Source organism: Zonotrichia leucophrys, chromosome 1A (genome assembly GCF_028769735.1).
Source record: "Zonotrichia leucophrys gambelii isolate GWCS_2022_RI chromosome 1A, RI_Zleu_2.0, whole genome shotgun sequence".
In the NCBI taxonomy this organism is placed as follows: Eukaryota; Metazoa; Chordata; class Aves; order Passeriformes; family Passerellidae; genus Zonotrichia; species Zonotrichia leucophrys.
The window spans coordinates 71128124-71154985 of record NC_088170.1 but is presented as its reverse complement, the minus strand read 5'-3'; the positions used below and the strand labels follow the sequence as shown (position 1 = coordinate 71154985).

The following is a 26862-nucleotide window of genomic DNA, read 5'->3' as shown; positions in this document are numbered from 1 at the left end:
AAACCCCAAATTCCTCCATTTTCTCACCCTTTCCACATGGAACTCAGATTTTAAACCCCAAATTCCTCAGTTTTCTCACCCTTTCCACATGGAACTCAGATTTTAAACCCCAAATTCCTCAATTTTCTCACGTTTTCCACATGGAACCACGGGATTCCAAGGAAAACCTAAAAACTGGAGGAGACTTTGTGGACACTGAACACTCTGAGAGGATTTTAATGCAAACCTCACTGCAGGGCTCCCAACCCACCTGCTCTCCTTCTTCCCCCTTCGTGCCAGCAGCGCCAGGAATGCCAATCCCTGCCATTCCCTGCAAGGAAAGCACAGGATCCTCAGGAATTCTGACCCCAGAGCACCCGTCCTTCCCAGATTTCTGCTCCAGAGTTCTTTCTTAGCAAAGCAGGAGGGGAGAAATTCCCTCTGGAAATGTTTGGCTCTGAGCAGAGCAAATTCCAGGAATTTTGGGACATCCCAAAATGCATTCCCACAGGTCTACCCTGCTATTCCTGTCATTTTCCCCCCGGGCTGAGGGATTCAGGAATTTCCAACCTTTTCTCCCTGTGGTCCAGGCAGTCCAGGAGCCCCGTGGAGCCCCACAGGGCCTGGCAAACCAGGTTTTCCCTGGAAAGCAAGGAAATTCATCAAATCTTTTTATTTCCCTTCAACTAGCAAGGTTTATTTTAGTTCTACAGAGAAATATTTATCCTGATCTGGATAAATATTCTGAGGAATTCCTCGAAAGTGAGGAATTACAGAGCTGTCTGTGCATTCCCAAATTTCCTTCTCCCTCACAAATAAGTTGTGAATCCCTGGATTTACTCAGGAAGGGGAAACAATGGGAGACAGAGGCTGGGAGCCCACGTTGGTCTGGAATGGTGAATCCAGAGCCATGGAGAGGGCTGGTTTATGGGATATGGCTCTCCAATATGGCAAAAACAACCAAAAACAGACCCAGGAAGGATGGAAAAACAGCACAGGGGTGTTATCCTTCAGATGGAGCCAACACAGGGAATTCCCAAACCAATCCTGGTGTCTTGGATTCCCAGCAATCCTCCATGGACTTCTCGTATCTCCCCTTGAACTCAAACCCCCCACACCCCAAACCTCCTTGTGGGGTGATTTCTGGGAAGAACCATCCCGATCCCTGTCACCGGCCAGGCTCTCTGCACAAATCACAAACAGGACAGGGCTGCTGGGAACGTGCCTTGAGCTGTTTGATTTTCCAGCACCAGCCTCATTCCATGGCTGTGGCAATGGGAAGGTGCCCTCAGCTCACAGCCCAGGCAGCAGACACAGAACTCAATGTCACAGCTCACTTTAACAGTTCTGTCACCAATCCCACAAAGCCAAAGCACATTGACAGCAGCTCCATCCAACCACTGGAAGCACAGGTACCTTTGGTTAAACAATGCTGGCTTATTTCAAATCCAGTACAAATTGTATTTTCAAATCCAATTTCTGCTTGTGAGCCTCAAACACAATGCACAGAGCTCCGTTATTAACTTAGAACTCCCTGATATCTCACTGTGGGATCTCAGCACCCCAGGACTGAGGTGTCACCGAGACCACCCTTGGGGGGCTCGGGAGTCCTGGAATGTTCCAGAAGTGTCTGGTGGCTGCACTTTGATCCTACACAGGAGACGACACCTGTATGAGGACAGGAGGGTTTCACCGGGGTGAATGGTGAAGGGATTGGTTAATTAGAGAGTGAAACACAGGGTTTAGGATTTCTGTACAGGGGGGTTTAGAGAAGTAAGATGGAGGAATTGGGGCGTGTCCTGTCCTTCTTCTTCTTCTTCTTCTCCTCCATCTTCTGTGGTGATGGTGGCACTTTGGGATTGGTCATTACTGAAAGTGCACCGGACAATAAAAATAAAAAGGATTGGGGAAAAATGATAAATATTGTACACGCAACCTTGGGTATAAAGATAGGTGACCGCCCGGAGGGCAGGGAGTGTGCTCATGGCTGGCTGCTGAGCAGAGCTCTGTCGGGCCGAGAGAAAATCTTTTAGATAAACAATTAATAAACATAAAAACCGAAAGAAGAACTGAAGCCTCTTCTCGTCCTTTGATACGCGGGGCTGCCCCAAGGCCACCCCGGGCCTTTCCAGGCCATCCAAACAGCCAAAAACCGGACATCTCACCAGATAAACTTTCCTGCATCTTAGGGAGTTATTCTAGACAAGCATCAATACAGAGACCATTGTTCTATTTGTCCTTATTTTTCTACTTTTTAAATAATTTTCCTGCTGACCAATCTCATGGCTGCTGCTGAGCTCCAATCACAGTTCTGCTGTCTCTGAGCTGCCTTTTGCAGCTTTCCCAAAACCCTCTAATTTTGTGGATTCCCACATTCCTTTGTTTGGGATCTGCTCCCATTTTTGGGCCATTTGTTCTTGATTCACATTTTCCCTCCTCTGGACCTGCCCCAGTTTTTCCCTGATTTCCTGGGATCACTCACCGGCTCTCCTGTGTCTCCTCTGTCCCCTTTGAGGCCACTCCTGCCACGGGGACCCTGCATCAAGCACAGGAAACTCTCACCCCATGATCCCTTCATGGATCTCCATGGAATTTTGGGAAGTTTGGAAGCCAGGACTTCCTGGGCAGCTTGGAAATAATGATGGAAAAAAGTGACTTTCATCCCCAAGCGAAAGCCGATCTCAGGTACTCACCCTGATTCCTGAATCCCCTGGTTCACCCTGCAACAGAAAGGACAAGGAGAATTCCCATGGGATGGGCATTTAGGGGCTCCTCACCAAATTTCATCCCAGAAAAAAATAATCCTGCAGTCTGACAATCCAGGAGAGCAAAATTCCCACTCCCAGCAGAAGGCAGAGCTTTAGGAGAGGTCTCCAGACACCTCCCCCTCAATATTGGGTGTTGGATCTCCTTTTCCTGTGCTGATAACTCAGGGTTAGCTTTTATATTTTTCTCATTCTGTGCTGCTTTAGTGTGTGGGTCTGGGCTTCATAATATGGGATGGGAATGGTAAGAGCCTAAATGAGGATGTTGGATCCAGGGGCTTCCAAAATGCAGTTTATTGTGTCCAAAATGCAGTTTATTGTGTCCAAAATACAATTTATTGTATCCAAAATGCAGTTTATTGTGTCCAAAATGCAGTTTATTGTATCCAAAATGCAGTTTATTGTACCCAAGGTGTCACAGCATTCCAGGGCCATGGGTGACAGAGCTGTGCCCACAGCTGTCAGCTCCAGCTGCAGACAAGCCTGCAGACCCACCTCCCTCATTCAGGCTCTTACTAATGGTGCCCCACGTTGGGCGCCACTGTAAAAGTTTAAATGAGAGATGTGGGACTCCAGTGGCTCTCCAAAATGCAGTTTATTGTATCCAAAATGCAGTTTATTGTACCCAAGGTGTCACAGCAGCCCAGGGTGGTGGGTGACAGAGCTGTGCCCACAGCTGTCAGCTCCAGCTGCAGGCAGCCCTGGAGCCCCTTTGGTTTTGGTTACAGTGCATTACAGACTTTTCTTTGCTGAGCATCTTCATGCAGCAGAACCATCTATACCTGAACTGTTATCTACAGCCTGTCATAACTACTGTAATTACCATATTCATGTTACTGTTCTCCAGTCACTCAAAGTTAGTGCATTACAGTTTAAGCTAGAAGTTGTTTTTCAGTTTTCTTGCAGTGGAAAATTCTTTTTTCTGCTTGCACCATTTGCTGCCTTGTTTGCCTGTGCTCTCTTTGTGCTTGGTAAAAACATCTTCTTGTTTGGGGTGGGTTTATCCTTTGCTCTAAGCCATAAAACCCCTTCTGACCAACACACCCTTTGCCTCCTTGGTTATCAACAATTCTTTTCTTCTAGATCAAAACTTGCTTCCATCTCTATTCCTTCATCAGACTCCACATTTAAAAATATTTCTGCTAAGCACACATATCTGTGAGACCTTCTTGCCAAACGTTCATCCCTCCCAACATAGAATTCTCTTCACAGAGCAGGGAGACAAAACAATTCCTGCTCCAGCTGGGCACCAAGGACAAATGCCCCAAATCTCAGCCCAGGAGCACAAACCCCGTGGGCTGCAGAGAGAAAAACAAGCAGGGTGGGACTGCCTGGGCTGGAGCTGGAATGGGACAATGAACTGCAAGGGGCAAATGGAGCAGAACTGATCCCAGGGAGAGACCCCGGGAGCGCTCGTGCATTTTGAGGCCGTTTTGGGTCATCTTGGGTGCAGCCCTGGCTGGGCTCTGGTGCTGCCCAAGGGGCACCCATGGAGGAGATCCTGTGAATAAATCCCTGATTTATTCTGGAGCTCTGCCCAGCCTCTGTCCTAGCTCAGATTCTCAACCCATCAGTGGCACATCCCAGAATTTTGCTGCAGACTCACCTTGATGGAGATTCCTGGTGGCCCTGGAGAACCTGGTGGTCCTGGAACCCCAGGAACCCCCGGCTGCCCCTTCTGTCCCTGCAACAAGGAAAAACGGGAGAGGGAGGGATTTGGGATCTCTCCCAAGCCCTTGGGAAGCTGAAGGCTCCCCCACACCCAGGGTTTGATACTCACAGGAGGGCCAGGCTGCCCATTCCGGCCAGGAATCACCTCCACGCCTCCCAGGACATAGCCGGGCTCTCCCTGTGGATAAAGGCACCTTGGGACATCCAGGAGCAGACTGCGTGATTTAGGGGCAATGCCATCAACCCAAAGCACCTGGTACCCAAAACCACATGGCCACGACCTGAGTTTTGTTTGCTGGCATGGAAAAAAAAAATTAATCCCAAAGGAAAAATGGAAGTTGGCTTTTAGCAGGATCCGTTCCTGATCTCCATCTGCACAGACAGCTCAGGGGGATGCAAGGAAAGAGGAGGAATGGAGATTGGGAGAGGGGCAGGAAGCTCCTCCCGGGATCTGCCCCCAGTAAATATTGAAATATTTTAGTGTCCTAAATGGATTGTTAATAATGGAAACTCGGGTTTGTTAGTTTGTTAATAATGGTTTGTTAATAATGGAAATGGTTAATAATGGTTCGTTAATAATGGAAACTCAGAAAGGCACAATGACCCCACCTTCTTCTGCAATTAACTAACTAATTAATTGTGCCCAGAACCTGGGATTAGGATTGAGCAATTTTCTCCATGAAGACATAAAATTCCTGAGGGAAACTGCTCAAAGATGAAGTCTGGCAGTGTAGGATTAGGTAGACACAGCTTAAAAATTCACATTTGCCAAAGACCCCGGTGAAAATGCTTGGAAAAGAGAGGTCACAACAAATGAAACGAATTTTCATTTCACACATTTCATTTCATGTCACACACAAAGAAAGGAATTTTTCCCAGTGAAAACCAGGAATGGAACTCACTCTGTCTCCTTTCGGCCCCGCGGGTCCTGGATAGCCTGGAGATCCCTGGAATTAAAAATAAATTCTGCAGTGTTAAACAGAAAACCAGCCCCAAGACCACGGGTGCTGATCCCTGGCAGTGTCCAAGGCCAGGCTGGAGAGGCCTTGGAGCACTCTGGGATAGTGGGAAGTGTCCCTGCCTTTGGAATGGGATGAATTTTAAGGCCCCTTCCCACCCAAACCAACCCAGGATCCCAAATACTCACAACGTCACCTTGGCTGCCAGGGAGCCCCTGCAAAACAGGACAGGGGGATACTGGTCACTTTTCCCTGGAATGGCCCTTTGGAAAAGTTTGTTATGGAAAAGTTTGTTGGAACCAATCCATACCATGATTCCAGGGGGGCCTGGAGGGCCCGGCCGGCCCGGCCTGCCCGGCAGCCCAGGAATGCCGTCCTTCCCAGGGAGACCCTAAAATCATGGAAAAGAGCAGCGTGGGGGGGTGGCCTCAGACCTGCAAACCCCAACAGCTTCCTGGCACTTGAGAGCATTCCCAAATCCCAGAGCAGGTCCCTTTCCCTGGATTTTTAAAGCCAGCTTGGAACAGGAAGAGCAAAACAGCAACAGGAAAGTTCTGAGGGTGAGTCTTTGCTCAAACCCTTCCTTGGTCATAATTTGATTGTATTTTCCAAGGAGACTCTAAAATCATGGAAAAGAGCAGCGTGGGGGACATGGCCTCAGACCTGCAAACCCCAACAGCTTCCTGGCACTTGAGAGCATTCCCAAATCCCAGGGCAGGTCCCTTTTCCTGGATTTTCAAAGCCAGCTTGGAGAGGAAGAGCAAAACACCAACAGGAAAGTTCTGAGGGTGATTCTTTGCTCCGACTCTTCCTTGGTCATAATTTGATTGTATTTTCCAAGGAGACTCTAAAATCATGGAAAAGAGCAGCGTGGGGGGGGATGGCCTCAGACCTGCAAACCCCAACAGCTTCCTGGCACTTGAGAGCATTCCCAAATCCCAGGGCAGGTCCCTTTCCCTGGATTTTCAAAGCCAGCTTGGAACAGGAAGAGCAAAACAGCAACAGGAAAGATCTGAGGGTGAGTCTTTGCTCAAACCCTTCCTTGGTCATAATTTGATTGTATTTTCCAAGGAGACTCTAAAATCATGGAAAAGAGCAGCGTGGGGGGCATGGCCTCAGACCTGCAAACCCCAACAGCTTCAGGCAGCACCCTGGCACTTGAGAGCATTCCCAAATCCCAGAGCAGGTCCCTTTTCCTGGATTTTCAAAGCCAGTGTGGAACAGGAAGAGCAAAACAGCAACAGGAAAGTTCTGAGGGTGATTCTTTGCTCCGACTCTTCCTTGGTCATAATTTGATTGTATTTTCCAAGGAGACCCTAAAATCATGGAAAAGAGCAGCGTGGGGGGCATGGCCTCAGACCTGCAAACCCCAACAGCTTCCTGGCACTTGAGAGCATTCCCAAATCCCAGGGCAGGTCCCTTTTCCTGGATTTTCAAAGCCAGCTTGGAACAGGAAGAGCAAAACACCAACAGGAAAGTTCTGAGGGTGAGTCTTTGCTCAAACCCTTCCTTGGTCATAATTTGATTGTATTTTCCAAGGAGACCCTAAAATCATGGAAAAGAGCAGCGTGGGGGACATGGCCTCAGACCTGCAAACCCCAACAGCTTCCTGGCACTTGAGAGCATTCCCAAATCCCAGAGCAGGTCCCTTTTCCTGGATTTTCAAAGCCAGTGTGGAGCAGGAGGAGCAAAATACCAACAGGAAAGATCTGAGGGTGAGTCTTTGCTCAAACCCTTCCTTGGTCATAATTTGGTTGTATTTACTACCAGAGGCAGAGATGGATGGGATATTGGGGAGGAATTCCTGGCTGGGAGGGTGGGGAGGCCCTGGAATGGAATTCCCAGAGCAGCTGTGGCTGTCCCACCCCTGGAAGTGTCCAAGGCCAGGGCTGGATGGAGTAACCTGGGATGGTGGAAGGTGTTGAGGTTGGAACTGGATGATTTTTCAAGTCCCTTCCAACCCAAACCATTCCATGACTCCATGATATTAATTTATATTAATTAATTAAATTTCATTTATGTTATTAATAATTATTATTATTTATCCAAGTGGATCATGCTGTGGGGTCATCCCCCTAAGAGCTGGACTCCATGATCCAAGTGGGTCCCTTCCAATGAGAAAATTCCGTGACTCACCCGCTCCCCTTTCTCTCCCTTTGCAGTGTAGGGGTCATAATCCTTGTGAGCTGCTGAGCCCCTGGGGATCTTCAATGGAAAAGAGAAAACAAAAAATTATCAGGGAATTAATGCCCAGCAAAGGATGGCAAATAAACCAGAGTGACCATGAAACACAGACCGAAACATTCCTTGGTTTAGGCAAAAACAAAAGGGAAAAGCGAAGTTGTGACCGTCCTGGAGAATTCTCAGATATTTAAAGTCTATTCCTATGAATTCATAATGTGAATTTTTAACATTTCCAAGTATTCTGCAGTGGCTTTATCCACCAAAACATTCCCAGCTCTATCCTGGCTTCCCCAGTTCCACTCCTTGGATTTCAAAGGTTTCTTCAGGGCTGAACAGTGAGGTCAGGATGGGACACAGTGTCCTGAATCCGCTCTGAAACTTCCCTCAGGGAAGAAGATTTTCCTTGTGCCTGACCCACTCCAAGCTGGATTTACTCCCTGGAGTAGGAACTCACCTTTCCCAGTGGGATTTGGGTCCCTGGAAGCTGAGGATCAGAACAAATGGCTTCTATGAGTTCTTGGAGGATTTGGGGGAAGTCATCGAAGGTGCTGACGTAGAAAACGTTCTGGGGGTTCTGCTGCAGCAAGATCCTGTGGAGCTCCATGGGGTCAGCTCCCGACACCCCCACAGCAAGGACACGGAGCCCTGGAATGACATGGATCCCACCACTACCAATCCTTGGGATCAGGGTTTCCAAACCCCTTCCTGGTAAAAAACCTCAGGAGGGATCAGGTGGAGCCCACAGAGAAGTCACCTGGAGCTGGGTGTGAGTTGCAGCAAACCAAGACAAGGTGGGGAGAGAAAAGAGAAAGGAGGAAGGAGGGAAGGAGCCAAGAGTGCCCTCAAAGTGACTTCTCACAAAGTGCACCTCCCTCAACCCCCTGGAAATCCATGGAGAACCAAGGGAAACACAATAGGGCGGCCTCAAACCCCTGGAAATTCATGGAGAACTGAGGGAAACACAATGGGGCAACATCAACCCTCTGGAAATTCATGGAGAACCAAGGGAAACACAATAGGGCGGCCTCAAACCCCTGGAAATCCATGGAGAACCAAGGGAAACACAATAGGGCGGCCTCAAACCCCTGGAAATTCATGGAGAATCAGGGAAACACAATGGGGTAGCATCAACCCTCTGGAAATTCATGGGGAACCAAGGGAAACACAATGGGGCAACCTCAATCCCCTGGAAATTCATGGAGAACCAAGGGAAACACAACAGGGCAACCTCAACCCTCTGGAAATTCATGGAGAACTGAGGGAAACCCAAGGAGGCAACCTCAAACCCCTGGAAATTCATGGGGAACCATGGAAACAAAATGGGGCAACAGCAATCTCCTGGAAATTCATGGAGAACTGAGGGAAACCCAACTGTGCAACCTCAACCCCCTGGAAATTCATGGGGAACCATGGAAACAAAATAGGGCAACATCAGCCTCCTGGAAGTTCATGGAGAACCATGGAAACAAAATAGGGCAACATCAGTCTCCTGGAAGTTCATGGAGAACCAAGAGAAACACAACAGGGTAACCTCAAACCCCTGGAAATTCATGGAGAACTGAGGGAAACCCAATGGGGCAACCTCAACTCTCTGGAAATTTATGGAAAACCAAGGGGAACACAATGGGGCAACCTGAGTTCTCTGGAAATTCATGGAAAACTGAGGGAAACACAATGGGGCAACCTCAATCCTCTGGAAATTCATGGAGAGCCAAGAGAAAAAATGGGGCAACATCAACCCTCTGGAAATTCATGGAGAACTGAGGGAAACCCAACTGGGCAAACTCAACCCTCTGGAAATTCATGGAGAACCATGGAAACAAAGTGGGGTAACATCAACCCTCTGGAAATTCATGGAGAACTGAGGGAAACCCAACTGGGTAACCTCAAACACCTGGAAATTCATGGAGAACCAAGGGAAACACTTGGGGCAGTCTCAAACTCCTGGAAATTTATGGAGAACAGAGACAAACACAAACACAACAGGGTGACCTCAAACCCCTGGAAATTCATGGAGAACCATGGAAACAAAACAGGACAACACCAATCTCCTGGAAATTCATGGAGAACCATGGAAACAAAATGGGGTAACATCAAACCCCTGGAAATTCATGGAGAACCAAGGGAAACACAACAGGGTAACCCTCAACTTTCTGGAAATTCACGAAAACACGGGAAACCCAACTGGGTAACCTCAAACACCTGGAAATTCATGGAGTACCAAGGGAAACACAATGGGACAACCTCAACCCCCTGGAAATTCATGGAGAATCAGGGAAACACAATGAGGTAACATCAAACCCCTGGAAATTCATGGAGAACCATGGAAACAAAATGGGGTAACATCAAACCCCTGGAAATCCATGGAGAACCAAGGGAAACACAACAGGGTGACCTCAAACCCCTGGAAATTCATGGAGAACTGAGGGAAACACAATGGGGCAACCTCAACCCCCTGGAAATTCATGGAGAATCAGGGAAACACAATGAGGTAACATCAACCCTCTGGAAATTCATGGAGAACCATGGAAACAAAATGGGGTAACATCAACCCCCTGGAAATTCATGGAGAACCAAGGTTAACACTTGGGGCAGTCTCAAACTCCTGGAAATTCACGGAGAACTGAGGGAAACCCAACTGTGCAACCTCAAGCCCCTGGAAATTCATGGAGAACTATGGAAAAAAATGGGGCAACATCAACCCTCTGGAAATTCATGGAGAACCAAGGGAAACACAACAGGGTAACATCAACCCTCTGGAAATTCATGGAAAACCATGGAAACAAAGTGGGGTAACATCAAGCCTCTGGAAATTCATGGAGGACGAAGGGAAACCCAACTGGGTAACCTCAAACACCTGAAAATTCATGGAGTACCAAGGGAAACACAATGGGACAACCTCAACCCCCTGGAAATTCATGGAGAATCAGGGAAACACAATGAGGTAACATCAATCCCCTGGAAATTCATGGAGAACCATGGAAACAAAATGGGGTAACATCAAACCCCTGGAAATTCATGGAGAACCAAGGGAAACACAAACACAACAGGGTGACCTCAAACCCCTGGAAATTCATGGAGAACCATGGAAACAAAACAGGACAACACCAATCTCCTGGAAATTCATGGAGAACCATGGAAACAAAATAGGGCAACATCAGCCTCCTGGAAGTTCATGGAGAACCAAGAGAAACACAACAGGGTGACCTCAATCCCCTGGAAATTCATGGAGAATCAGGGAAATACAATGAGGTAACAGCAACCCTCTGGAAATTCCTATAGAACCAAAGGAAAGAAAATGGGGTAGCATCAACCCTCTGGAAACTCATGGGCAACAAAGGGAAACTCAACTGGGCAACCTCAGCCCCCTGGAAATTTTGGAGAACCATGGAAATAGAATAGGGCAACAGCAGTCTCCTGGAAATTCATGGAGAACTGAGGGAAACCCAACTGTGCAACCTCAAGCCCCTGAAAATTCATGGAAAACCATGGAAATAGAATAGGGCAACATCAACACTCTGGAAATTCATGGGGAACCATGGAAACAAAATAGGGCAACATCAGCCTCCTGGAAGTTCATGGAGAACCAAGAGAAACACAACAGGGTAACCTCAATCCCCTGGAAATTCATGGAGAACTGAGGGAAACCCAATGGGGCAACCTCAACTCTCTGGAAATTTATGGAAAACAAAGGGAAACACAATGGGGCAACCTCAGTTCTCTGGAAATTCATGGAGAGCCAAGAGAAAAAATGGGGCAACCTCAATCCTCTAGAAATTCATGGAGAACTATGGAAAAAAATGGGGCAACATCAACCCTCTGGAAATTCATGGAGAACCATGGAAACAAAGTGGGGTAACATCAACCCTCTGGAAATTCATGGAGAACTGAGGGAAATACAACATGGTAACCTGAAACCCCTGGAAAATCATGGAGAACTGAGGGAAAGAAAATAGGGCAACATCAGTCTCCTGGAAGTTCACGGAGAACCAAGAGAAACACAACAGGGTAACCTCAACCCCCTGGAAATTCATGGAGAATCAGGGAAACACAATGAGGTAACAGCAACCCTCTGGAAATTCATAGAGAACCAAAGGAAAGAAAATGGGGTAGCATCAACCCTCTGGAAATTCATGGACAACCAAGGGAAACTCAACTGGGCAACCTCAACCCTCTGGAAATTCATGGAGAACCATGGAAATAGAATAGGGCAACAGCAGTCTCCTGGAAATTCATGGAGAACTGAGGGAAACCCAAGGAGGCAACCTCAAACCCCTGGAAATTCATGGAGAACCATGGAAATTGAATAGGGCAACATCAACCCTCTGGAAATTCATGGAGAACTGAGGGAAAAAATGGGGCAACCTCAGTTCTCTGGAAATTCATGGAGAGCCAAGAGAAAAAATGGGGCAACCTCAATCCTCTAGAAATTCATGGAGAACTATGGAAAAAAAAATGGGGCAACATCAACCCTCTGGAAATTCATGGAGAACTGAGGGAAACCCAACAAGGCAACATCAAGCCTCTGGAAATTCATGGAGGACGAAGGGAAACCCAACTGGGTAACCTCAAACACCTGAAAATTCATGGAGTACCAAGGGAAACACAACAGGGTGACCTCAAACCCCTGGAAATTCATGGAGAACTGAGGGAAACACAATGGGGCAACCTCAATCCTCTGGAAATTCATGGAGAACTATGGAAAAAAATGGGGCAACATCAACCCTCTGGAAATTCATGGAGAACTGAGGGAAACCCAACTGGGCAAACTCAACCCTCTGGAAATTCATGGAGTACCAAGGGAAACACAATGGGACAACCTCAACCCCCTGGAAATTCATGGAGAACTGAGGGAAACCCAACTGTGCAACCTCAACCCCCTGGAAATTCATGGAGAACTGAGCCAAATGCAAAAGGGTAACCTCAAATCCCTGGAAAATCATGGAAACCATGGAAACAAAATAGGGCAACATCAGTCTCCTGGAAGTTCATGGAGAACCAAGAGAAACACAACAGAGTAACCTCAATCCCCTGGAAATTCATGGAGAACCAAGGGAAACACAACAGGGTAACCCTCAACTTTCTGGAAATTCACGGAGAACTTTAACGAAATTCATGAAAACATGGGAAACCCAACTGGGTAACCTCAACCCCCTGGAAATTCATGGAGAACCAAGGGAAACACAATGGGACAACCTCAACCCCCTGGAAATTCATGGAGAATCAGGGAAACACAATGAGGTAACATCAACCCTCTGGAAATTCATGGAGAACCAAGGGAAACCCAATGGGACAACCTCAAACCCCTGGAAATTCATGGAGAACAGAGGGAAACCCAACTGGGAGCTCCTACCCAAGGCATGGGCTGCTCTGGCTGGGGACACCACGTCGTCCTGGGATTGTCCATCGGTCACGAGCACCAGGATGTGAGGAAAACCCGGCCTCATCCCTCTGGAGGGCTGGAATAATTCCTTCAGCACGTAGGAAATGGCATGGCCTGAGCAGACAGGGAGAGACAGGGTGGGATTCTGGGTTAATTCCACAGGTTTGGATGCTGGATCTCCTTCCATGGGTGGAGGGTGAAGGGAATTCCTCAAAAGTGGAAAGCCCTGGAAAGTGGGACAACGTCTTTTGGAGGATAACAGCAGGAAATCAGCTTGGCTGGAATGGTTCTGGTGGAATCAGCAGATAAATTTGGAAAAGGGGAGCCAAAATATTCAGAAATTTGAATTCACTTTTCTTACGCTTCTGGAATAAAATCCACAGAATTCCCATTTCCAAATGTCTTTGGAATGACCAAGAAAGTTCCACAAAGAAATCTCCCACAGATCGAAATGGTCAAGAAGCTCCAAAACACTGTGGAAAGATTCCTAAATGGAGGAAAATGTCCTTATTGACACAAACTCCATAAAAAGAATTTAAAAAGCCAAAGTTAGCCAGGAATTTCCAGCCTGACCAATTCCATGCCTTCTCTCCCTAAGCAATCCCATGAAAATTCCTGAATTTTGACTTTTCCTGGTTTTTTGTGCTCTTGTCCAATACCACTGAGGCAAGATGAGGGATTTGGGTGCCTCAAATGTGAAAAAATTAATTGAAAAATCACAAAACCACAGAATATTCCAAGCTGGAAAGGATCCACAAGGATCATCGAGTCCAATTCCTGAATGGTCCATAGGGGGACCAAATCTTGGAGTTACTGGCACCAGCTTCCAACCAACTGGGCTAAAAGTTTAAATAAAAATTACCCATCTTTAATTTACCATTCCTGGTTGTGTTCCTCCAGGGAACCAGGTATTCCCAGTGTTCAGGTGGGAATGAGCAGAGGGGAAGTGTCTTCTCTTTGAGTTTTTTTAAATGAGCCAAAATATCTGGATTTCTGGGATGCAGGAATGCTTCACCTCAGCCATCCTCACGTTTATGGTGTAAACACCTCCCTCAGGTGCAGGCAAAATCATAAAATAATGAGGAAAACCCAGGGGAAAAAAACAGGATATGGATAAAGCACTGAGTGGTTGGAAAAACCACTCCCAAAAATCAAATTTAATCCGTTCCTAAATTTAAACCAACTTTGAGCACAACGTTCCCACCAAGGAAATGGCTCCAAAACACTTGGAGGAATGTTTTCCTTGGCTTCCAGGTTCTGTCCTGGGCCGGAAGGACCATCCCAGGTGTCCAGGTCCCTTTCCCAGACCTGTTTTGGTGTTGCCTCCGGCGTAGCTCAGCCCCCTGATGGCTCCGAGGGCTCCGTTGCGGTCGCGGTGTTGGCTGAAGTGAAAAGCTGCCCTGGGCTCCTCGCTGTACTGAGCCACAGCAACCTGCCAAAAACAGGGATTAAAAACCCCAAACCCACAGCAACCTGCCAAAAACAGGGATTAAAAACCCCAAACCCACAGCAACCTGCCAAAAACAGGGATTAAAAACCCCAAACCCACAGCAACCTGCCAAAAACCGGGATTAAAAACCCCAAACCCACAGCAACCTGCCAAAAACAGGGATTAAAAACCCCAAACCCACAGCAACCTGCCAAAAACCGGGATTAAAAACCCCAAACCCACAGCAACCTGCCAAAAACAGGGATTAAAAACCCCAAACCCACAGCAACCTGCCAAAAACAGGGATTCAAAACCCCAAACCCACAGCAACCTGCCAAAAACAGGGATTAAAAACCCCAAACCCACAGGAATTGGTTCAGGCGGCCTCGAGTCAGAGCGTGGCGCGCCAGGAATGGGAAGAATTGAATTCTTTGGGAAAAGGGAGTCAGATCTTCACCTAAACAATTTTTTTTTAATGTTCCCAGAGTTATTTGTTGACCCAGGGCGACTTCATCATTCACCTAAAACCTCCAAGCAGAGTCCAAGAATTTCCCATTTCCTGCTGAACTTAAACCAAGCTCTGTAACTCTCCCTTGCTAATTTAAATTAATGACCCCAAATAAATGAGGGACTGAGTCTCCCCATTGGCTTTGCTGTCATTAAATCCTTCAGGCTTCAATTGTCCTGGAGGTGATTCCCATCCGACCTGGGGCTTTGGTTCTGTCTGTTGGAGGAGGGAGCTGCTGGGACATCCTGCAATTCCCACTTGGATCCACACCTGGATTTCCAACCATTCCCACTGGGATTCCCACCTGTCCTCACTTTGGATTTCCCACCATTCCCACTGTGGGTTTCCAACCATCTCCACTCTGGATTTCCTGCTATCCTCACCCTGGATTCCCATCTGTCCTCACTGGATTTCCCACCCTCTCCACTCTGGATTCCCCACCATTTTCCCTCTGGATTTCCCACCATCTCCACTCTGGATTCCCAACCCTTCTCCCTCTGGATTTCCAACCATTCCCACTCTGGTTTCCCAACCATCTCTGCACTGGATTTCCAACAATTCCCTCTCTGGATTTCCAACAATTTCCCCCTCTGGATTTCCAACAATTCCACCTTCTGGATTCCCAACTATCCCCGCTGGAATTCTCAACCATCCCCACCCTTGTTTTCCAACCATTCCCCACCCTGGATTCACAACCATTTCCCGCCATTCCCTACTCTGGATTCCCCACCATTTTCTCTCTGGATTTCCCATCATTCCAAACTCTGGATTCCCAATGTTCCCCACTCTGGATTCCCAACCATTCTCACTCAGGATTCCCATCTGTCCCCACTCTGGATTCCCAACCATTTTCCCTCTGGATTTCCAACCATCTCCACTCTGGATTTCCTACTATCCCCACCCTGGATTCCCATCTGTCCTCACTGGATTTCCCACCCTCTCCACTCTGGATTTCCCACCATTTTCCCTCTGGATTTCCCACCATCTCCACTCTGGATTTCCCACCATTTTCCCTCTGGATTCCCAACCCTTCTCCCTCTGGATTTCCAACCATTCCCACTCTGGTTTCCCAACCATCTCTGCTCTGGATTTCCAACAATTTACCCCTCTGGATTTCCAACGATTCCACCTTCTGGATTCCCAACTATCCCCACTGGATTCCCCACCATTTTCCCTCTGGATTTCCAATCATTCCAAACTCTGGATTCCCAACGTTCCCCACTCTGGATTCCCAACCATTCTCACTCAGGATTCCCATCTGTCCCCACTCTGGATTCCCCACCATTCCCACTCTGGATTTCCAACCATCTCCACTCTGGATTTCCTACTATCCCCACCCTGGATTCCCATCTGTCCTCACTGCATTTCCCACCCTCTCCACTCTGGATTTCCCACCATTTTCCCTCTGGATTTCCCACCCTCTCCACTCTGGATTTCCCACCATTTTCCCTCTGGATTTCCCACCATTTTCCCTCTGGATTTCCCACCATCTCCACTCTGGATTCCCGACCCTTCTCCCTCTGGATTTCCAACCATTCCCACTCTGGTTTCCCAACCATCTCTGCTCTGGATTTCCAACAATTCCCTCTCTGGATTTCCAACAATTTCCCCCTCTGGATTTCCAACAATTCCACCTTCTGGATTCCCAACTATCCCCGCTGGAATTCTCAACCATCCCCACCCTTGTTTTCCAACCATTCCCCACCCTGGATTCACAACCATTTCCTGCCATTCCCTACTCTGGATTCCCCACCATTTTCTCTCTGGATTTCCCATCATTCCAAACTCTGGATTCCCAATGTTCCCCACTCTGGATTTCCAACAATTCCCCCTCTGGATTTCCAACAATTTCCCCCTCTGGATTTCCAATTATTCCCCTCTGGATTTCCAACGATTCCCCCTCTGGATTTCCAACAATTCCACCTTCTGGATTCCCAACTATCCCCACTGGATTCTCAACCATCCCCACCCTTGTTTTCCAACCATTCCCCACCCTGGATTCACAACCATTTCCTGCCATTCCCTACTCTGGATTCCCCACCATTTTCCCTCTGGATTTCCCATCATTCCAAACTCTGGATTCCCAACGTTCCCCACTCTGGATTCCCAACCATTCTCACTCAGGATTCCCATCTGTCCCCACTCTGGATTCCCAACAATTCCCCACTCTGGATTCCCAACCATTTTCCCTCTGGATTTCCCACCATTCCCCACTTTGGATTTCCCACCATTTTCCGCTCTGGATTTCCCACCATCTCCACTCTGGATTCCCAACCATCTTCCCTCTGGATTTCCCACCATCTCCACTCTGGATTCCGGACCCTTCTCCCTCTGGATTTCCAACCATTCCCACTCTGGTTTCCCAACCATCTCTGCCCTGGATTTCCAACAATTCCCTCTCTGGATTTCCAACAACTCCACCTTCTGGATTCCCAACTATCCCCGCTGGAATTCTCAACCATCCCCACCCTTGTTTTCCAACCATTCCCCACCCTGCATTCACAACCATTTCCCGCCATTCCCCACTTTGGATTTCCCACCATTTTCCCTCTGGATTTCCCACCATTTTCCCTCTGGATTTCCCACCCTCTCCACTCTGGATTCCCAACCCTTCTCCCTCTGGATTTCCAACCATTCCCACTCTGGTTTCCCAACCATCTCTGCTCTGGATTTCCAACCCTTCCCCCTCTGGATTTCCAACAATTCCCCCTCTGGATTTCCAACAACTCCACCTTCTGGATTCCCAACTATCCCCGCTGGAATTCTCAACCATCCCCACCCTTGTTTTCCAACCATTCCCCACCCTGCATTCACAACCATTTCCCGCCATTCCCTACTCTGGATTCCCCACCATTTTCCCTCTGGATTTCCCATCATTCCAAACTCTGGATTCCCAATATTCCCCACTCAGGATTCCCATCTGTCCCCACTCTGGATTCCCAGCAATCCCCACTCTGGATTCCCAACCATTCCCCACTCTGGATTTCCCACCATTCCCCACTCTGGATTCCCAACCATCTCTGCTCTGGATTTCCAGCAATCCCCACTCTGGATTCCCAACCATTCCCCACTCTTGATTCCCAACCATTCCCACTCTGGATTCCCATTTGTCCTCACTCTGGATTTCCAACAATTCCCCACCCTGGATTGGGCCAGAAATGGGTTCCAAGAGGGGAATACGCACCCAACAGATCTCTGGCCTAACCTAGACAGCATTTCAGGTGTGGAATTTGCTTTATTCCTGTTGATTAAGTCTTGGAAAAATAACCAAGGAATGGAAATCTCTCCAAATGGGAAAGCTGACATTGAGGAGACTTTAATTCCTGGGTTTTTTTGTTCCACACAGTTCTTTCCCTGGCCTTTTTGCTCCACAGGTCCTGGGTGAGCAGACTCTGCTCCAGGAGAAAAAACTTCAGGAAAAAAACTTCAGGAAATCTTGCCTGTGTCCCTTCAGGCCCAATTTTGGGGAAAAAGGAGACGATCCGGAAGAGGAAATCCTTCACTTTGTTGAAGTTGCTCTGGCCGATACTCGAGGATTCATCCACCAGGAACCCAACGTCTGCCTTGAGCTTCCCACAAACTGCAGAGGGGAGAGAGGAATTCCGTGAGCTGAGGGGTCCTAGATCACCCCAAATCCTGGGGTTTTCTGTGTTCAGAGCACCAAAACAAACCCCAAACCTCTTGTGATGCCAATTTTTTGGGAGAGCAGCAGCACCTTCACCCCTCAGGGTTGCGCTGAGGCCTTCACCGCATTTATGGGGTTTGGGCCTTCCCTGACATTGTCCATTCTCATTATTCTGGGAATTAAGACCTTAGTTAGGTTTTAGCTTAAAATTAAGTTTTAGCTCCTGGGATCAGAGAAGATCTTGGTCTCTGAGCTTTGGATCAGAGAAGATCTTGGTGTCTGAGCTTTGGATCAGAGAAGATCTTGGTCTCTGAGCTTTGGATCAGGGGAGATCTTGGTCTCTGAGCTTTGGATCAAAGGAGATCTTGGTCTCCAAGCTCTGGATCAGAGAAGATCTTGGTCTCTAAGCTTTGGATCAGAGAAGATCTCTAATCTTTGGATCAGAGAAGATCTTGGTCTCTGAGCTCTGGATCAGTGAAGATCTCTGAGCTCTGGATCAGGGGAGATCTTGGTCTCTGAGCTTTGGATCAGAGAAGATCTTGGTGTCTGAGCTTTGGATCAGAGAAAATCTCTGAGCTTTGGATCAAAGGAGATTTTGGTCTCTGAGCTTTGGATCAGAGAAGATTTTGGTCTCTGAGCTTTGGATCAGAGAAGATCTTGGTGTCTAAGCTTTGGATCAAAGGAGATCTTGGTCTCTGAGCTTTGGATCAGAGAAGATCTCTGAGCTTTGGATCAGAGAAGATCTCTGAGCTTTGGATCAGAGAAGATCTCTGAGCTTTGGATCAGAGGAGATCTTGGTCTCCAAGCTCTGGATCAGAGAAGATTTTGGTCTCTGAGCTTTGGATCAGAGAAGATTTTGGTCTCTGAGCTTTGGATCAGAGAAGATTTTGGTCTCTGAGCTTTGGAGCAGAGATCTCTGAGCTTTGGATCAGAGAAGATCTTGGTCTCCAAGCTTTGGATCAGGGGAGATTTTGGTCTCTGAGCTTTAGATCAGAGAAAATCTCTGAGCTTGGATCAGGAGATCTCTGATCTTTGGATCAGAGGAGATTTGGTCTCAACTCTGGATCAGAGAAGATCTCTAAGCTTGGATCAGAGAAGATTTTGGTCTCCGAGCTGCTGGATCAAAGGAGATTTGGTCTCAAGCTTTGGATCAGGGGAGATTTTGGTCTCTGAGCTTTGGATCAGAGATCTCTGTGAGCTTTGGATCAGAGAAGATTTGGTTCTGAGCTTGGATCAGAGAGATCTTCTCAAGCTTCTGGATCAGAGAAGATTTGGTCTCTGAGCTTTGGATCAGAGAGATCTTGGTCTCTCGAGCTTGGATCAAGAAGATTTTGGTCTCCAAGCTTTGGATCAGGAGATCTTGGTCTCAGCTTTGGATCAAGGGAGATCTTGGTCTCCAAGCTTGGATCAGAGGAAGATCTTGGTCTCTGAGCTTTGGGATCAGAGAAGATCTCTGATCTTTGGATCAGTAGAAGATCTTGTCTCCAGCTTTGGATCAGAGAGATTTGGTCTCTGAGCTCTGGATCAGAGAAGATCTCTGAGCTTTGGATCAGAGAAGATCTTGGTCTCCAATCTTTGGATCAGGGGAGATCTTCGTCTCTGAGCTCTGGATCAGAGATCTCTAAGCTTTGGATCAGAGAAGATTTTGGTCTCTGAGCTTTGGATCAGAGAAAATCTCTGAGCTTTGGACCAGAGAAGATCTTGGTCTCTGAGCTTTGACTATTTCTACATCATCATCATCCCCATCACCTCCACACTCACTTGGCCCAGGCAGGGCTGTGCTGGTCCAAACTGGTGGCTCTGGGAGTTTTGTACTGGTGGGCACTGGGAGAGGAGAGGTCCCCCCACTGCTGGGAGATCCTGATGGAGATTCCCTCGTATCCAATGGCGCAGGAACCGCTGGAGCAGTTGGTGCCTCCCTGGGAGCTCCTGCTGTAGGACCCAAACAGAAAAAGTGAATTTTAAACCTTTTTTAGCCTCTCCAGCAAAAAGAAAAAATAATTTAAAACCCCAAAACCAGCCTCGGGAGCAGTTTTCACTGGAAAATCCAGGTCTCCATCCTTCAGACCTGTTTGCACAAGGAGCGTTGTCTCTGGTCCTTCCAAGTCTCCAAACATTGGTTTTATGGAAAACAGATAAATTTCCTTGGAGCTCAGCCCCGTCACTCGATGGGATCGGGAAGCTGCCGGTAACAATTCCTGGGAAAGAGCAGGAGCTGTGGAAAACAGGAGGAACATCACTGGGAGCCAGGAAAACACCGAGTAATTCCCATTTTGGTGCCAAATTTGGGGAGGATTCCCGGGATTTGGAGAAGCAAAACCAAATAATTTACAAAGTGCAACGGTCAGGTCCTAAACCAGATGAAATGATGTCGATTTTGTGCATTGAAAATTTGGAATTTATGCAAAAAATTTAGGGAATTTGGTGCTCAAGGCTGAGAGGGCAATTTCTAGCCAGCGGTTCTTATGGATAGAAATAAGATTATTTTCTGGGAATGAATGGAAAGTTTGATGAAAAATAAAATCAGACTTGACTGAGAAGTTTGGTTGCACACAATTAATAGTTTTGATTTAAAATAATGATAGGGAAAAAAGTGTCATAATAATGATTGACATTTCCTAAGTGCTTTACTTTAGAAATAACAAATGATGCGTGTGACACTGTTCAAAGTGGAATTTGTAACTTTTTTATTCTGAAATAACATTTGACTTAAAAAAAAAAAAAAAATCACCCAAAAAAGCTCAGTTTGTACGGCAAGAAATAAAATCGGGGCAAATAATCTGCTCCACTGTCATCACCTCATAGAATTAAGGTTGGACAAGATCTCCAAGGATCAAATCCAGTTTGCTGTTCTCAATTCTCCACAAAAATTTTTGGAAGGGAGGTTTTCCTCCTTTCAATAAAATAGTAAAATCCCTCTTAAAATTTGATTTAAACTCCTGTGCTTCCCTCATTTTGGGAAGTCTTGTCAAAATAGCCATAATTGGTTTATTTTGTCTGATCCACAGGTGGAATGATCCCAAATGGAATAGAAAGGGATCCAATTTTTTATGGGATAGGCTGGATGGAATCAGCAGGGGAAAGGGCGTTAAATGAGCTTCAAAAGGAGCAAGGAAAATGCGTAATAAAATAATGTTCATTTAGGGAAAAAAAATCAAGTTGTGTGAAGGAAAATTATTCAAGGCAAAAAATAAGGGCCAAATTTTAAATTGCTTTTATTCACCAATGTTGGCAGTCGGGATAATTAACCAGAAAAAATTGGAATTATAAATTTGATCCTATGGAGAAGAGGGGTCAGGATTCATCTGCTGGTGATGGGAAATCAATATTTATGAACCCATTCCAGCTGGATTGATGGAGGGAGGGCACAGCGGGACTGACAGACATGGGATTATCATTCCTGATTCCCTGACAACTCCGAAATCAGGGATTTCTGCATCCTTCCCAATCAATATTTGAACAGCACAGCACAGGATGCTTTGGATCACTAAAATCACCCCGAAATTCCAAAGGTTCCGTTCCCAAATCACTTTTCCATAATATTTATCCCAAAAAAATGCTGCTCTCACAGGGCGGTTCATCCTGAGTGACACAACCTGCAAGTATGGAGCTGCCAATCCCGAAATATCCTTGGAATTAAAAAAAAAAATAAAATAAAATTAATGCTCCTGGTAGCTCCAAAAGCACTGCAGGGAGCACAGGGAATTCTGTTGGATTTGGTTTTGTTATTGACTTTGGACGTGAATTGATCCTAGGAAAAATCTGTGGTTGAAGCCACAGGGACAACTCCAAATTCAAAGAGGATTTTAGTCCAATCCAGGGAAAAAAAAAAATCATGGAATCAGTGCTTTAAAAGGGCAAATCCTGAAAGGCCAAATCAGTCGGGAAAAGGAATGGTGAGGAATGATTAAGGAATTTTTAAAAGCCCTTCACTGCAGAGATTTGAAACAGACAAAAATGAGGTTTCATGGATGACAAAAATGCATATTTTTTGGTGGCATGCAGATAATGCCAAAATTCCTTTTTTTCCCGAGCTATTCCCACCCCTCCTTTTTTTTCTTTTCCTGAGGATTTTGCAATGGTCCAAATGGGACATTTTGGGAGCCTCCTCCAGCTCCCATTTTCCCTCTTTTTCAGCCCAATGGAGAAGCTGAGCTGAAGGAAGCCATGGAAACCCCGGAGATGGATCAGAGTTCCCTTCCCTCACCAAACGTTACCTGAGGACAATCCCCACGTCAGCCAATACAGGGATGCTCCAGGAACAGAATTCCAGGACAACAAAACGCTGGAATCCGCGGCCTCGTGCGCGGCGAATTCCGTCACTTTGGGCAAACCCGCTGTTGGGAAAGCAAAGGGACAAAGCTTCGGGGCTGGAAACGGCTTTGGGGACATTTCTGCCTCCCAAATTCCATGATTCTGGTGGAAGGGAGGAGATCCTCCAGCACTTCAGGTGTTTTCCAAGAAGCTGAATCAGACCAGGTTCTCATTTGGTGGGAATTGGTGGAAATTTTGACAGATTTTCAATCTTGACTCTAAGCTGACTGAAACTTGAGTTTTTGGGACGGGTAATGAAGTTTTCCCTGTGGTTTTTTTATCCCAGATGCTCCCTGAAATCCCAGTGTTGGCTCCACATCCCTGATTTTCTCCTCCTGTTGGATCTCAAACCTGCCTGTCCCAGTGTTGGCTCCACATCCCTGATTTTCTCCTCTTTTTGACCTCAAACCTGCCCGTTTTGGCACAACTCATGACGGATGTTGGCCTTCACCTGCTGGAAAGTGTCAAGGTATTGCCTAAAGAGGGAATTCCAAGACAATGTGCCACAAAAATGGGAATTATTGGCAGGGGAAGACAGGGAAATCTCAATATTTCTTGGTAATCAGAAGAAAGGATCAATGTCTGGTTTTTGGTGGGATCTGAGAAGAAACAAATCCGGGTTGGAAAGGGCTTGGAGCAACCTACACAAGGTGTTGGAAGTGGATGATCTTCAAGGCCCCTTCCAACCCAAAAAATCCTGGAATTCCAGCAATAAGGTGTGCACCAACCAAAACTGCTCTTTTTCCTTCAGTCCCCTACGGAGATGCCGTTATCCCAATCCATGAAACCCAAAACATTCTGGAATTCCAGCAATAAAGCGTCCATCAGCCCAAACTGCTCTTTTTCTTTCATTCCCCTATGGAGATGCCGTTATCCCAATCCATGAAAAACCCAAAACATTCTGGAATCCCAGCAATAAAACCCAAAACATTCTGGAATTCCAGCAATAAAGCGTCCATCAGCCCAAACTGCTCATTTTCCTTCAGTCCCCTATGGAGACGCCGTTATCCCAATCCATGAAACCCAAAACATTCTGGAATTCCAGCAATAAAGTGCTTGTCCATCAGCCCAAACTGCTCATTTTCCTTCAGTCCCCTATGGAGATGCCGTTATCCCAATCCATGGAACCCAAAACATTCTGGAATTCCAGCAATAAAACCCAAAACATTCTGGAATTCCAGCAATAAAGCGTCCATCAGCCCAAACTGCTCATTTTCCTTCAGTCCCCTACGGAGATGCCGTTATCCCAATCCATGAAACCCAAAACACTCTGGAATTCCAGCAATAAAACCCAAAACATTCTGGAATTCCAGCAATAAAGCGTCCATCAGCCCAAACTGCTCATTTTCCTTCATTCCCCTACGGAGATGCCGTTATCCCAATCCATGGAACCCAAAACATTCCGGAATTCCAGCAATAAAGCGCTTGTCCATCAGCCCAAACTGCTCATTTTCTTTCATTCCCCTATGGAGATGCCGTTATCCCAATCCATGAAACCCAAAACACTCTGGAATTCCAGCAATAAAACCCAAAACATTCTGGAATTCCAGCAATAAAGCGCTTGTCCATCAGCCCAAACTGCTCATTTTCCTTCAGTCCCCTACGGAGACGCCGTTATCCCAATCCATGAAACCCAAAACATTCTGGAATTCCAGCAATAAAACCCAAAACATTCTGGAATTCCAGCCATAAAACCCAAAACATTCTGGAATTCCAGGAATAAAGCGCTTGTCCATCAGCCCAAACTGCTCATTTTCTTTCATTCCCCTATGGAGATGCCGTTATCCCAATCCCTGAAACCCAAAACATTCTGGAATTCCAGCAATAAAGTGTCCATCAGCCCAAACTGCTCTTTTTCTTTCGGTCCCCTACGGAGATGCCGTTATCCCAACCATGGAACCCAAAACATTCTGCAATTCCAGCAATAAAACCCAAAACATCCTGGAATTCCAGCAATAAAGCGCTTGTCCATCAGCCCAAACTGCTCATTTTCCTTCATTCCCCTACGGAGGTGCCGTTATCCCAATCCATGAAAAAACCAAAACATTCTGGAATTCCAGCAATAAAACCCAAAACATTCTGGAATTCCAGCCATAAAGGGTCTATCAGCCAAACTGCTCATTTTCTTTCATTCCCTATGGAGATGCCGTTATCCCAATCCATGAAACCCAAAACATTCCGGAATTCCAGCCATAAAACCCAAAACATTCTGGAATTCCAGCAATAAACCCCAAAACATTCTGGAATTCCAGCAATAAAGCGCTTGTCCATCAGCCCAAACTGCTCATTTTCCTTCAGTCCCCTATGGAGATGCCGTTATCCCAATCCATGGAACCCAAAACATTCTGGAATTCCAGCAATAAAACCCAAAACATTCTGGAATTCCAGCAATAAAGCGCTTGTCCATCAGCCCAAACTGCTCATTTTCCTTCAGTCCCCTACGGAGATGCCGTTATCCCAATCCATGGAACCCAAAACATTCTGGAATTCCAGCCATAAAGCGCTTGTCCATCAGCCCAAACTGCTCATTTTCTTTCATTCCCCTACGGAGATGCCGTTATCCCAATCCATGGAACCCAAAACATTCTGGAATTCCAGCAATAAAACCCAAAACATTCTGGAATTCCAGCAATAAAGCGTCCATCAGCCCAAACTGCTCATTTTCTTTCATTCCCCTACGGAGATGCCGTTATCCCAATCCATGAAACCCAAAACATTCTGGAATTCCAGGAATAAGGCATCCATCAGCCCAAACTGCTCATTTTCTTTCATTCCCCTACGGAGATGCCGTTATCCCAATCCATGGAACCCAAAACATTCTGGAATTCCAGGAATAAAACCCAAAACATTCTGGAATTCCAGCAATAAAGCGTCCATCAGCCCAAACTGCTCATTTTCCTTCATTCCCCTATGGAGATGCCGTTATCCCAATCCATGGAACCCAAAACATTCTGGAATTCCAGCAATAAAGCGCTTGTCCATCAGCCCAAACTGCTCATTTTCCTTCAGTCCCCTATGGAGATGCCGTTATCCCAATCCATGGAACCCAAAACATTCTGGAATTCCAGGAATAAGGCATCCATCAGCCCAAACTGCTCATTTACTTTCATTCCCTATGGAGATGCCGTTATCCAATCCATGAATCCATGGAATTCTGGAATTCCAGGAATAAAGCGCTTGTCCATCAGCCCAAACTGCTCATTTTCTTTCATTCCCTACGGAGACGCTCCTATCCCAATCCATGGAACCCAAAACATTCTGGAATTCCAGCAATAAAACCCAAAACATTCTGGAATTCCAGCCATAAAGCGTCCATCAGCCCAAACTGCTCATTTTCTTTCAGCCCCTTACGGAGATGCCGTTATCCCAATCCATGGAACCCAAAACATTCTGGAATTCCAGCAATAAGGCATCCATCAGCCCAAACTGCTCATTTTCTATCAGTTCCCTACGGAGACGCCGTTATCCCAATCCATGGAACCCAAAACATTCTGGAATTCCAGCAATAAAACCCAAAACATTCTGGAATTCCAGGAATAAAGCATCCATCAGCCCAAACTGCTCATTTTCCTTCAGTCCCCTATGGAGATGCCGTTATCCCAATCCATGAAACCCAAAACATTCTGGAATTCCAGCCATAAAGCGCTTGTCCATCAGCCCAAACTGCTCATTTTCCTTCATTCCCCTATGGAGATGCCGTTATCCCAATCCATGGAACCCAAAACATTCTGGAATTCCAGCCATAAAGCGTCCATCAGCCCAAACTGCTCATTTTCCTTCAGTCCCCTATGGAGATGCCGTTATCCCAATCCATGGAAGCCAAAACACTCTGGAATTCCAGCCATAAAACCCAAAACATTCTGGAATTCCAGCCATAAAGCGCTTGTCCATCAGCCCAAAGTGCTCATTTTCCTTCAGTCCCCTATGGAGATGCCGTTATCCCAATCCATGAAACCCAAAACATTCTGGAATTCCAGCAATAAAACCCAAAACATTCTGGAATTCCAGGAATAAGGCATCCATCAGCCCAAACTGCTCATTTTCC

General features: G+C 46.6%; 1 protein-coding gene across 1 annotated transcript in view; it reads right to left on the bottom strand.

The window, feature by feature from the left end:
• Nucleotides 1-26862, bottom strand: part of LOC135442828 (collagen alpha-1(VII) chain-like) — a 161086-nt gene that overhangs the window by 96467 nt on the left and 37757 nt on the right. Inside the window, exons 19-35 of the mRNA XM_064703098.1 lie at nucleotides 22721-22840; nucleotides 20572-20718; nucleotides 20265-20435; nucleotides 18319-18458; nucleotides 14250-14373; nucleotides 12912-13055; nucleotides 8013-8203; nucleotides 7511-7579; nucleotides 5685-5765; nucleotides 5563-5589; nucleotides 5318-5362; nucleotides 4525-4593; nucleotides 4351-4428; nucleotides 2673-2699; nucleotides 2462-2515; nucleotides 550-621; nucleotides 251-310 (exon numbers count right to left, since the gene is read on the bottom strand). Coding sequence (XP_064559168.1) covers nucleotides 251-310; nucleotides 550-621; nucleotides 2462-2515; nucleotides 2673-2699; nucleotides 4351-4428; nucleotides 4525-4593; nucleotides 5318-5362; nucleotides 5563-5589; nucleotides 5685-5765; nucleotides 7511-7579; nucleotides 8013-8203; nucleotides 12912-13055; nucleotides 14250-14373; nucleotides 18319-18458; nucleotides 20265-20435; nucleotides 20572-20718; nucleotides 22721-22840 — 1619 coding nt within the window. The remainder of the gene's footprint in view (nucleotides 1-250; nucleotides 311-549; nucleotides 622-2461; nucleotides 2516-2672; nucleotides 2700-4350; nucleotides 4429-4524; nucleotides 4594-5317; nucleotides 5363-5562; nucleotides 5590-5684; nucleotides 5766-7510; nucleotides 7580-8012; nucleotides 8204-12911; nucleotides 13056-14249; nucleotides 14374-18318; nucleotides 18459-20264; nucleotides 20436-20571; nucleotides 20719-22720; nucleotides 22841-26862) is intronic.